This window comes from Trichechus manatus, unplaced genomic scaffold, assembly GCF_000243295.1.
Source record: "Trichechus manatus latirostris isolate Lorelei unplaced genomic scaffold, TriManLat1.0 scaffold00031, whole genome shotgun sequence".
NCBI lineage: Eukaryota > Metazoa > Chordata > Mammalia > Sirenia > Trichechidae > Trichechus > Trichechus manatus.
In genome coordinates this window covers 13037116-13050534 of record NW_004443967.1, presented here as the reverse complement: position 1 = coordinate 13050534, position 13419 = coordinate 13037116, and the positions used below count along the sequence as shown (strand labels likewise).

The following is a 13419-nucleotide window of genomic DNA, read 5'->3' as shown; positions in this document are numbered from 1 at the left end:
GGATTTAAACCATGGGCCGGTGCTTCTATTTGAGTAGAAGTTATGAGAGTTTACTTTTTTCCTTGAAACAGATGTTTCATCTCCAAGGAGATGTTACATTTGAACCCCTCACGTCAAATCACACAAAATCAAATCACAAGTAAAGAAAACACAGCTGTCCCCGCTTTCCTCTTGTATCTGCACGGTCTTCCCCGTCTCTTTATTCTCACCTTTCCTGTGCTGTTTTGTTTTAGGTGTTCCTGTATAAACCGGGATTTAAAACGTTTCTTTTGCCTCATCTGAACATCTTTGACTTTTAATGGTTGACTCTGACAGATTTACACCTACAATTACCAATCTGTTTGGATATATTCCTACCTTATTTTGTGTTTTACAACTTCTGACCTCTCTCCGCCACGCAAATCCTTATGTTAGTTTTTTTCCCTTTATATTGTGATTTATCTATCTGAGTAATTACAAACAAACACCCTGTAACCACCACCTAGATTTTTACACGCTTTCTTGTCATTCTTCCTACCCCAGAGTAGCTTTTAGATATTATTAGAAACAAACAAAAAAAAGTGTGTGTGGCTTTTTTCCCTCAGACCAAGAGTCAAACATGGCTTACAGCATGTCCCAGGCAACATTCTAAAGGAGCTCCACCTACACCCCCATCCCTCATCTCCAAACATGCATATTCCCACCACACCTATTTGTCTTGTAGGCCGCCGTTCTCAACTGGCGTCTCTGCCTGAAAACACCTGCAACTCATCCCTGAAGAATCAGTGGCTAATAAAGGGCTAGTTGGTAAGTGGCATTTTACAGGAAGATGCCTGAAGATTACCAAGTGAACCCAAAGGAATGGATCTGGGCTGGTCTTCATCAGCCAGACTGCCTGAGTCTGAATCCCACTCCTGTCACGTATGAATAAGCACGTTATTTAACCTCTCCATGCCTCAGTCTCCTTGCCTGTAAGATGGGATAATAAGAGCACCTGCCTCATGGTTGTTGTGACTTACATATGAGTCAAGAGTGTAGAACAGCTCTTATGGTTATCATTCAAATGAGTCTAAAGCAATACTTTTGCACAGAGTTGACCTTGGTAGTTTTCTGCTTAATCTTTTTGTGAGGATCCACTAGTGAAAACAGAAGAGACACCTCGTGGGCACACATCAGGTAAGGAGCTGGTCTCACTCATCTTGGCGCGCTTGCTCAAGGCCCCTAGCACCCTGGACGTAGTGAGTACCTAGTAAATGTTGCTGAATGACAAGAGAAAAAAGGGCCTAAGTCAGGATATCTAGATTTCTAAAGTAAGATAGGGAGGAATGGGAAGCAAATTAGCTGAGATCTCCTAAGCTTTAGACTACAGTATCACTGAGTAAAAGTGCAATAATATGAAATTTCCAAAAGTAATACTGTAAAATACAGGCATAAACATCCACCAGAAAATATCCGCACTGTGAAGATGTGCTTAGAAGAGGTGACCTCTCTGCTAAAGAGCTGTTTATTTTGCCATTAAAAAAAAAAAAAGCGTCCTCTGGCAAAATTCTCTTCAGCATCAAGCATTTAAACTTGGTCTGCATTATAAGTCCTCTTCTCTGAAAACAAACAAAATTGGCTTCTGGGAGAGGCAGGCTATCGGCAAGGTAAACCCAGGAATCCCAGGAATCTTATGTACCTATCTTGCAGGAAAACTGCATTATTTTCTTACTTCATCTGTGTATGTAACAAACAATTTTGCTTTAGCAGAATAACAAAAATCCCAGATTAACTTAGCACTTGATTTTTGCTTTTTCCACAGAATATTGATTTTTGTAACAACGAATACAGGCTGATATATACCGTTAAAACACAATTTTCACTTTATGAAAGATCAACAAAAATACATCGACAAGGATGTAACCTATGCATTTGCTAAACTACATCATAATCATGAAACCAAATGATGACGTGCAATAATCTGCACATTTGACATACCAGCTGCACTGGAGAAAGATGGCCAAAGGTCAGGGTCTCTGGCAGGCGATTCGCATATGTAAGCGATGACACCGATCAGCAGCACTTCTGAAATGTTGATTCTTCATCACTTAAGCCTAAAATAACATCGCCAAGAGTCCCTGAAATATAACAAGGCTGAAACCCAACATTCATTGAACACAGACAATGTTAAAAAGGAGAAAGGCAGGGAATTAAGTACCAGGCATATATGGATTCCTGTCTTACTTTGTCCCTGGTTGGGTGACCTTGGGCATGTATACTGGGCTATATGAATCCTGCATTTTTAAAACAAGAGAGTTGGATGGATGGTTCTCTCCGGTCTTTCTGGGTTTAACTTTCCATGATTGCAAAATCCTTAACGCTGAATCATTTTCAGTATTGTACAATCAAATCTCTTATGATACTGACTTGGCGGTTGGGCTGAGTCCAGCTCTGCCCACACAAATACGGTCAAGAGGTTCTTTGGTGGGTGCAGTGTGCAGCTTTCTGCCTTCCAAGCCCCAAGACAGCACAACCCTCAAATTAACAAACAGTAAAGATGGGCTTCAGGAGGCTAACGGCTCTGTCTTCCACCAGACACAACACAAGATAGATCATTTTCAAGACCCCAAAGTCATGGTTATTAAGAAGAAAAACTACAATGAAAAGATTACCGGGAAAATTCACTACATCCTCTTTGATAAAAAGGTAAAACATCACAGCGATTCACTAAGAAGGTTGGTACCTATATTAACTATAATACATAATACACTTAGGCAAAATAAGGAAAGTTTCAACTGTTCTTTGTGAACATGCACGAAACATACATAAAATTAGAACTCCTACATATACACAGAAATCAATACTAAATATAAATTCCAGGTCCAGATGCCAATGGGAGGCTCTCCATGCTGCTAACTTGAAGATAAGGTTTACACGTGTTTATGATTCTATAGAGAAAAGTTGGGATTCTTTTTATTAATGCTGGCTTCTACCCTATTACCTGTAACATCCCACTCTTCCGCATAATCACAGAAATTAAAGTTGTCCATCCCCCTCCCTTAGGGCATTTCATCCCTCCCCTCCCTTCCTTATCAGATTACTTTGTCTTTTGTTCTGAAAGATTGAATGACTGAGTTTCCTATTTGAAAGTCAAGCAGACTTTATCTCTTTTAATCTAGGGCCTAAATTTGTCTTTATTTCTTCCTAATATTCTAATGTAATTCCCATCTCATTGTATTTATACAATTTTGAATATTTAGCTATGATCTGCATTGTAGAAATGAATCAATAAACATGAAAGTACAAAGCAAAATTACTTGAAAGATGCCAGGTATTCTTAATAAACACTGTCCTTTATTAAACTACAAAATTTCTTCCTATTTAACTGTTGTGATTATTTTATGCAACCACATGAGCCTTGAAATTTTATTTTTCTACCTCCCTAACCCAGGTCCCCTTTTCAGAAAACAAGAAGTTCTCACACTCCTCCCCTGCCCACTCCTGTCCCGAGGGGACTTCTGATGTGTCCCCAGAGGGGTCTGCTCTCCGCATCGAGAATCCGATACTGAAGAAAATGGCCTCAACAGCGACACACTCCATTGAGCTTTACCTCTCTACTTTGTATTGTAAGACAACAGATTTACTTTTGCCTTTAATACTGAATATGCTTTTAATTTTAACATTGAATATGCTTTTCAAACTTGTGACAATCCTCTCCTGTCCCCCATTTCTTACAAGATTTTGATACGTTCCTCTACAGGGCAAGACTTTCCCGTCTTGAGAATCATCCAACCAATTTCTGAATTACGATTCATTATAAAGTTTAATAAATAATTTTGAGGAAACAGTTTTCAATTTAAACACAGAAAGATACTATCTTGTAGAAAAATAGTGCCGACAGAATGAATAACATTGAATACTTTCTGATTATTTAACCAAATTATTGAAGATTTATACTTGAAAACTAATGCAGAGACTTGTTTTTAAAGTGACTTGCTGAAAACTATTATGAAATGCATCTTCTACACAGTTCATTATAGTAACAAATTACATTGTTTTCCTTTGTTAAAAAGTGTTTTCTTCAATTATACCCACCTATTCTCAGACATTTAGAACTTGAATTTTTAATTTTTCTAAATAAATTTTTATCAATGTCTATTTAGCTTAGCAACTTGTAAGTGAATCTTATAAAATATTAAATAAAAATTACCTCCTGTAACAAACATTTTTCTGATTGATACCACAAAATGCAGATTTAATAGGAATATAAAATAGCCATTCCTATAAGAAATACTTCAAATGTCTTTATTTTCCCAAATGCTGACGGAGTAAAACTGCTGTATACTCTGAAGCTAGGCTGATTAATATAAATACGTACTGAACTTTAAACACAGCTTTCGAGAAACTACAGATGCATTTCATCTCAAATTAGAAAATGATTTCCAGTGCCTAAGAGGCTGAAAAGATAAAATAGAAAACACCTTCTCCAAGGACCATCACAAAGGGTTTAAATGAACTACTTCAGTGCTAAGAAGGTTTACTCTCCCAACAAGGCACATCCTTTAACCCTTTACACCAGTGACATCAGGGAGACGCCCCATCCGCATGGATGTCAGTATTCTGCATCGATGCTCTTGGCAATGGTGCTCAGCTGGATATTTGAAGTTCCTTCATATATTGTACCTTAAACAAAAAGGAGCAAAAGGGACCATTAGGAGTGGGTCTGTGGATAAGAGTCTATACAAGAAACAGGTATGCAAATATTGCCTCTGCGTTTGCTATAAAGCTATTATTAACAACATCATTCATTGTCCCCTAAACATGGTACTATTTGACAAAGTAATTTAGAACATATTAATGAGACTTTAATGCAGAGAGAAGCTCCACTCTCTTCAAGAATTGGTATCTGTTCCTCTTTCTGATATCAAGAATTATATAAACTATTGGGCTTTATTTTTTGCCCTGGCTGCTGAAAAGTGCCAAGCTTACCAATTAGGCCAGATGGTTCAGTACCTTCCCTTTCTCTTCCTTTTCAGCCTTTGGTTTCATGCTTTAACAACCAGATGGCAACTCCATGTATTTTATTACAAATCAACTCAAACTCTTTTTGTAAAGAGGAAACACATAAATCCATAAACAAAACGAACAGCATCAAAGGTTGCCAAAATGATCTGCAGAAAGCTTTACTTGCCAACTTCCTGCCCTTCTACTGAAGGTTACTAAATTAGAGAACCAAAACAAAGCTTCTGAGACTCATCTCATTTAATTATTATTTTAAACCTCAGGATATACTACAAACACAGCTCTGGAATGGGGTCAAAGGACTCTATCTTGCTACCACACCCCCCCACCCCAGATCTTTCACCCAGAAATATTTAGTGAGAAGCTCTGTGTTAGCTGCTGGGGCTATGATGGTGAAAAAGGGTACACTTCCCATCCTCAGTACAATATATCGATATAATTACCATATTTTTTCAAATGAGAAAACTAAGGCTCACCTAGGTTAATTAATTTGCCCTGATGATATGCCCGACACCTGGGATTTAAACCCAGGTCAGTGTGCCTACGCTGGGGTTAACCCCAATGCTGCCTCTCATGCAGCAGAGGAACAAGATGCTCGATAGGGTGGGACAGGCGCCACTACGCAGGTCAGCACAAGATGGTCCCCGGCTGTGCAAGAGGAGCCATGGTGGAAGGAGACTCAAGTACGTACGAATATTCACGTACAGAAACCAATCCGGTGTCTCCATTACCTAACTCTTTTGCTAAATTTTGCCCAAGGGATGACCATTTTCCATTTGGTTTATAGACTTCCAGATTCGGTATAAAGAGTTGAAGTTTCTGGTTCCTGAACTATCAGTGCATAAGCTTGGACTGTTATTAAGGGACAGGCAGCTCTTGAAGCTGTTGCGTCTCTATCTTCTTTGGGAGCAAGCACTGGAATGCTCCTGCTTGACTGGGCACCTAGCTTCTGAAATCAGAACGACATCTCCAAGCGTATTCAACTACACTAATCATAAATAGTAAAATTTTTAGTAAAAGTTTGAAAAATGAAGACAGTAGGTTTTGTTGCAGTTTTACTAAGAGGCTTATTAAGGCATTTAAAAAGGTAATTTGATGTTTTAAAACATATGAGCCCATAATTTTGAAGAAAGAAATGGGGGAAAACCCCAGAAATCAGAAGAGAGCCAATAAACATATCTTGAAAAGATTAAAATTGCTTTTGCCTAGGTACAGTAATATAAAAGAGAACAAACATAACAGGGCAAATACCTACAGAGGCCAATAAAACAAAAAATAAAATGTAAAAAAAAAGTCTGTTTACCAATCTTTGCGTCTCGGAAGAACTTTTCCACAGGGTAATTCTTGGTGTAGCCTACTCCCCCCATCCAGTCGATACATTTACTAGTCACTAGTCCTGCAATCTATCAAAAATAAGCAGCAAGTCACACATAGAAACCACACAACCTGTGCACTACAGACACTTCTGTGTAATGTTTTTAGAAACAGGGAGTCCCTGTTACTGGCACTTGGAAAGACTGAATATATTTTATGGACCGCATTGTCTATTACATCCCATTCTGCAGTTCATGTCTGTAAGATATCCCATTAATTCACAAAATTCCTATTTTCTTAAGAAAACTAGGGTATTGTTCAGATTCATACATTTGCTGACAGGTATCATTTATTCAGCAAACATTTATCGAGCGTCTTCTTTATACCATGCCCTCTTCCAGCCACGGGGTGTACAATGATGACGGGTGGGCACTTACTGCACTCTTGGCCCTGGTAGGCATCTGGAGACCCTGACATTAAACCAACAATCACACGATGTGATAAAGGATACTGGGCAAAAGAACAGCTTGTTAGGACCGCTGGCATGATTTCGATGGGGAATATTTAAATATTATGAACCTTATACCTTTCACATCATCTCCTGTGGTATTCACTTTGCCCCAACTTGAAGTCATGGGCCTGATGCCAACTTCAAGCTGAGGCTCACTGTTATGGGTTGAACTGTGTCATCCAAAAATATGTGTTTTAAATCCAAACCTTTATGCCTGTGGTTATAATCCTGTTTAGGAATGGGTTGTCTTTGTCATGTTAATAAGGCAGGATTAGTATAGGGTGTATCTTGAGATATAAGAGATTAGATAAGCAAGTGAGAGAAGCAGAGATGGGGGAAGACTGATGCCAAGCCACACGGAGATCTCCAAGGAACCAGCAAACAGAAGCTGAAGAGACCAGGACCTTTCCCCTGAGCTGACAGAGAGAGATAGCCTTCCCCTAGAACTAGAAGTCTCTGAATTTGGACTTCTACAATCCTAAATTGTGAGAAAATAAATTTGTTTGTTAAAGCCATTCATTTGTGGTATTTCTATTACAGCAGAACTAGAATTTGCTACTGGAAGAGTGGGGTGCTGCTCTAACAGATACCTAAAATGTGGAAGCGGCTTTGGAATTGTGTGAAGGGTAGAGGCTGGAAGTTTTAAGGTGCCTAACAGTAAAAGCCTAGATTGCCTTGAAGAGACTGCTGGTAGAATTATGGACGTCAAAAGCAATTCCAGTAAGGGCTCTGAAGAAAGTGAGGAGAGCTACAGAGAGTCTCTGTTGTCTTAGAGAATACATATGGTGCCAGCAAAAGAATGTTGCTAGAAATGTGGATGTTAAATATGCTTCTGGTGAGGCTTTAAAAGAAAATGATGAACATGTGATTCAACAATAGAGGAAGGGTGATGCTTTTCATGCAGTGGTAGAGAACTCGTCTGAATTATGTTCAAATGTCTGGTGGAAGGCAGAACTTGTGAGTGGTGAACCTGTATATCTGGCTACGGAGATTTTTAAGTATGATCTTACAGGGGCCGAGTGGTTTCTCCTTGCCGCTTACAGTAAAATGTGAGACGAGAGAGATGGACTTAAAAATGAACTGTGCAAAATGAAAACAAAACTTAAAAGATTTGGGAAATTCTGTTGTACAAACTAAGGACACATGTCCTAGAATGTTCACCAAGGATGCAGTTACACAAATTTTTGTTAAACAGATTAAGCCTGTGACTGATGGATCCAACCAACTACCATAGCAAAAAACTCATCATCTAAGACTGAAGGTGACAGACAAAGAACAAAAGGAGAGAATGCTGTCTGCCTCTTGGAATCCTACAGGCAGGAAATAGGCCAAAGGAGCTACATCTGTTGTCTTCCAAGAAAAGAAAAGAACCATCCCTGGAGCAGCGCAGAGATCAGCAGAGCTGTTGGAAGGAGCACGGGAAGCAGGGCTTTCTCAGTTTCCAAGGGTGGGGCCACGGTCTTCTGAATCTCAAAGGGTAGGGCCACAGCCTCCTAGGTTTCAAAGAATAGGACCTTCACCAACTTGGTTCCGGACCGTTGGGGCTGCCATTAAGGTGTGCCAGGGGAATGGGGCTGCCACCCAAAGCTGAGGGGGTGGGGCTGCCATGCTCAAGGGGCAGAAGAATGGGGCCTGTTGGGGTCAAGGGGGTGGGGCTGCCACTCAGATGGACTAGGAAAATGGGGCCACCCAAAGCCAAGGGAACAGAGTTGCCATCCCAGTGGGCCTAGAAGGTGTAGCTAAAGCCCAGGGCTGAGGGACCTCTATCTAGAATCCAGAGAGGGCATGGCTAACACCTAGAAACTGGACAGCAAGGCCACCGCCAGATGGTCTCAGAGAACAGAGGATTATTTTCAAGCTTGAGAGCTAATGTAAATTGTTGTGCTGCATTTTGGACTTGCTTGATGCCCATTATCCCTTCTTTCCCACCCATTTCTCCCATTTGTAATGGAAATATCTACCTTGTGCCTGTTTCATCATTGTATTTTGGAAACAGATAACCTGTAATCTAGGTTTCACAGGTTCACAGATGAAGAGAAACTTTGCCCCAGGATAGAATACACCTAAAGTCTCACCCATATTTGATTTAGATGATTCAGATGATAGGATTTTGGACTTGGAATAGATTTAAGACTTTTGGGATGACAGGATGGGGTGAATGTGTTTTGCACGTGGCAGGGACATGAATTTTTAGGGGCCAAACAGAGGAATGTTATGGATTGAATTGTGTCCCACAAAAAAAGGGGTTTTAAATCCTAACCTCTATGCCTGTGTTTATAATCCCATCTGGGAATGGGTTGCCTTTGTTATGTTAATGGACAGGATTTGCATAGGGTATATCCTGAGTCAATCTCTTTTAGACATAAAAGAGATTAAAAGGAGCAAGCGAGCAAGCGAGAGAAGCTGGGGTGGGGGAGATTGATGCCAAGCCACATGGAGATGTCCAAGGAACCAGGAAACAGAAGCTGAAGAGACAAGGACCTCCTCCCTGAGCTGACAGAGAGAGAAAGCCTTCCCCTAGAGCCAGAGGTCTGAATTGGGACTCCTACCATCCTAAACTGTGAGAAAATAAATATCTGTTCATTAAAGCCACCCACTTGTGGTATTTCTGTTACAGCAGCCCTAGGTAACTAAGACGCTCACCCATGGGTTTATGATGAATGCTCTACATAAACTGGGCTACTCGGTTCCCTCTTAAGACCCTGTGGGAACATTGAGACTCACCGAATCAAAGCACTTGTCTATGGCAGCTTTACTTTTTGCTTCTCTATCAGAGGAGCTGGGAAGTGCATGGTATTTTACTTAAAAAACAAACTCTCAACCAACTCCTAATAGGCACATACCTGAAAAAACAACTAGGGTTGCATTACTGATTTTTTATTTTTACCTCTGATGCATAGTATTTGGCCATGGATGCTTCTTTTATGAATGGTCTTCCAGCTTCTACAAGTCTAGCAGAGTTGTATGTCAGCAATCTGGCAGCTTCCAGCTGAGTAGCCACGTGAGCCACCTGGTGTTGGAGACTCTGTAACATTCAGGACCAACTTAGAGAATTAGGATTTCCAAAAATGCACCTCAAAGTCCGGCCTGGCTGCAGAACATCACTGGACTCGCATACACCCCAAAGGAAATTCACATGCATCTTTTAAATACGTTAAAATCTGCAATCTAAAATGAAATATGACGCTGCACATTTTCTTAGAACATTTTCGAAGTACATGTAATTCTTTACAATTATCAAGATTTAAATAATAAATTAGGACAAAGTTAGGTTTAAAAATTTGACTGTTATATTTAACAATTATTTCCAATCCTTTTTAAGATCAAAATTGAGCTTAAATTAAATCCCAGCAAAGCAAAAATTTAAGTATGTTCATTTGCTTGAATTGAAAAAAATTGTGATTCTGCATATGGCTTGAAGGCATTAAAAGACGTACGTTGCAAACTAATGAAGGAATATTTGACGCACCAATTTTTTTCCTTTAAGTAATGTTATTAAAGTGATTCTACTGCAATATCCATGAACAAGATTACAGACAACAGAATAATGACCGTTATAAAAGCCTTCTAAAGAAAGTACTAGCACCCTGAAATTTGAGAGGGGTAAGTGCGTGTGAAATGACAGCCCAAGGAAGAACGAGAATATGAATATTAAGAGTTTATAGCTAAAAACAATTTTCTGGAAATGGAAGGCACAGATATATTTATTAAAAATGGACATGTTGTCACTGAATTGTACACGCAGAAACTTGAACTGGTGTGTGCTTGCTGTGTATATGCTCAAAACAACAACAAATAAGATACACCAATTCAACAGTTTCTGCATGTACAATTCAGTGACAGTGTTGACATTCTTCAAGTTTTGTGATCATTCTCACCCTCCTTTTCTGAGTTGTTCCTCCTCCATTAACATAAACTCACTGCCCTCTAAGATTCCTCTCCAATCTTTCCAGTTGCTATTGTCAATTTGATCCCATATAGATAGTTCTTAAAAGAGCATAATGGTCAAGGCACACATTTTTTACTAGTTAAGCTAAACTATTGTTTGGTTTTAAGAAGACTTCAGGGGATATTTTTGGTTTAAGGTTTAAAGATTATCTCAAGGCAATAATTTCAGGGGTTCACCTAGCCTTCATGGCTCCAGAAAGTCTGGAGTCCATGAGAATTTGAAATTCTGTTCTGCAATTTCCCCCTTTGATCAGGATTCTTCTATAGAATCCTTGATCAAAATGTTCAGTAATGGTAGCTGGGCACTATCCAGTTCTTGTGGTCTCATGGCAAAGGAGGCAATTGTTCATGGAGGCAATTAGCCACATATTCTGTATCCTCCTCCTATTCCTGACTCTCCTTTTTCCTCTGTTGCTCCAGGTGAATAGAGACCAATTGCTGTGCCTTGGATGGCCACTTGCAAGCTTTTAAGACCCCAGGCACCACACAACAGAACTAGGTGGTAGAACACAAGCAATAAACACATTAAGCCAATTAACTGTTTTGCTGTGTATGTTCTCAACAACAACAAAATAAATAAATTTAAATAAATAAATTATACACACACACACATATAAAGGAAATATTTCTCGCATCATCCATCTTAATATTTATTGAGCACATACTATGTGCCAGGCACTTTGCTGAGCAAGGGAGATATCTCATTGGACAATACAGAGCTCCTTGTTCTCGTGATTTATATAGTCCAGCATGAGGAACAGACAAATGATTGTAATACTGTGTGATGAATGTTAAGATGGGGAACCTTAGTAAAGCAATTACTCAATCTCAGGAACAGCCTTTCCTAATCAAATCAAAAAAAAAAAAAAAAGAGGGGGGATAAGCTGGAGAAAAACAGCAGTATTTGCAAATATCCTATAGATTCTTCTCTTTTTCTGTCTGTAATATTTGACATGTACAAAAGGCTATGCCACATATATGTAGGTTATAAAGCATAATAATAAACTGAACACTCATCAACCCACTACCAAACTTATGTGTAAAACAAATATTTTTTCCCTCATGACTTGTCTTTTCACTTTATAGTATCTTTTGAGGAAAAGAAATTTAGTAGTCAAACTCACCGATCTTATTATCCTTTATGATTATTTCTTTTTGCATCTTATTTACAAAATCTTTCCTACCATAAGGTCATAAAGACAGTCTCCTAAAACTATTTTTTTTAATTTTATTGTGTTTTAGGTGAAAGTTTAAAGTGCAAATTAGATTCTCTCCTAAAACTATTAAAGTTCTGCTTTCTACATTATGTCTTTAATATATCTGAAATCTATTTTCTGTGTATGGCGTGAGGTAGAGATACAGTTTTTTTTTTCCCACATGGAAAAAGACTTACTATTCATACTCAGTAATCTGCAATGCCATCTGTATCAAATTTTCATATATGGTGGGTCTATTTCTGGGCTTTCTGTTTCATTCCATCAGTCAATTCATCTATTTCTAGGTAATATCACTGATCTAGAAATTGTTTATGACTTGTTATGTGGAATTCAGAGATTCTGATTATTTTTGAAAAGTACATTCAATTCAGTTATACTCACGGCTGCCATCCATGTTGTTGATTCCAATTACAGTAGGGACCATGGAAGGCAGCCAAGTGACTCTGGCACGTGTCCTGCCCTGCAAGCACTCACCACCTTTGGGTACTGGTTCCCCAGCTGCATTGTGACCACAGGGCCTGGCATGGAGCACATGCTCAATACATCTATGCTGCATAAACGAATGAAATAAACAAGGGGGAGGAGGCCTGGTCCCTCCTCTCATGCAGCTTATAGTCTAGAGGAGAGGAAGATAGAAACGATCACACACAAAGCTAAAGAACAAGCCACACTAATGCGGTAAAGTACACTAGTAGGAGAAAACCTACACACTTTAATAAAAACTTCACAAAAGTGTAAGGTTAATAACACTGCTTTTTAAAGATCAAATTTCTAAACGTTTTTAAACTATTCAATATATAACCAAACTTGTTGCCATCGAGTCAATTCCGACTCATACTGACCCTATGGGACACAGTTGAACTGCCCCATAGGGTTTCCAAGGAGCGGCTAGTGGATTTGAACTCCAGATCTTTCATTTAGCAGCTGTAGCTCTTAACTACTGTGCCACCAGGGCTCCATTCAATACACAGGCGTTGTTAAAAATGTCTTTACGATTATATGTATAGGGAAATACTATTTCCCGTGTACAGGTGAGATAACGAGCCTCCCTCCAAACCCTCTTCATGTTCTATTCCTTCTGTAGCGATCTGTGATGGTGCTGGCCCTGAGAACACTCTAGTATGACAACAGGAAGCACTATCAGACCAGGGAAAAATTATCACTGTGGTACCTTACTAGCTGTATGATGTTGGGAACGCAATATCCACCTGCCTCAGTTTCCCTCCCGTGTGTAAGGTGGGAATGACAGAACAGGCTTGCGGTGGGCGCTGGCCAGGCCTGCCACGCTCAGTCCTTCCAGGCCTTGAACTGACTGCACACAGCCACAGCCTCCCATCTCCACACGGGAGCTATCTGGGCATGCTCTGTCCTTCCAGGCCTTGAACTGACTGCGCACAGTCAGAGCCTCCCATCTCCACACGGGAGCTATCTGGGCATGCTCTGTCCTTC

At 39.7% G+C, this 13419-nt stretch overlaps 1 protein-coding gene across 1 annotated transcript in view; it reads right to left on the bottom strand.

Moving 5' to 3' along the window:
- Positions 1 to 1471: 1471 nt before the first annotated feature.
- Positions 1472 to 13419, bottom strand: part of ACADSB (acyl-CoA dehydrogenase short/branched chain) — a 20118-nt gene continuing 8170 nt past the window's right edge. The window contains exons 5-7 of the mRNA XM_012555115.2: positions 9693 to 9830; positions 6284 to 6383; positions 1472 to 4641 (exon numbers count right to left, since the gene is read on the bottom strand). Of these exons, the coding sequence (XP_012410569.1) occupies positions 4571 to 4641; positions 6284 to 6383; positions 9693 to 9830 (309 nt within the window). The 3' untranslated portion in view covers positions 1472 to 4570. The remainder of the gene's footprint in view (positions 4642 to 6283; positions 6384 to 9692; positions 9831 to 13419) is intronic.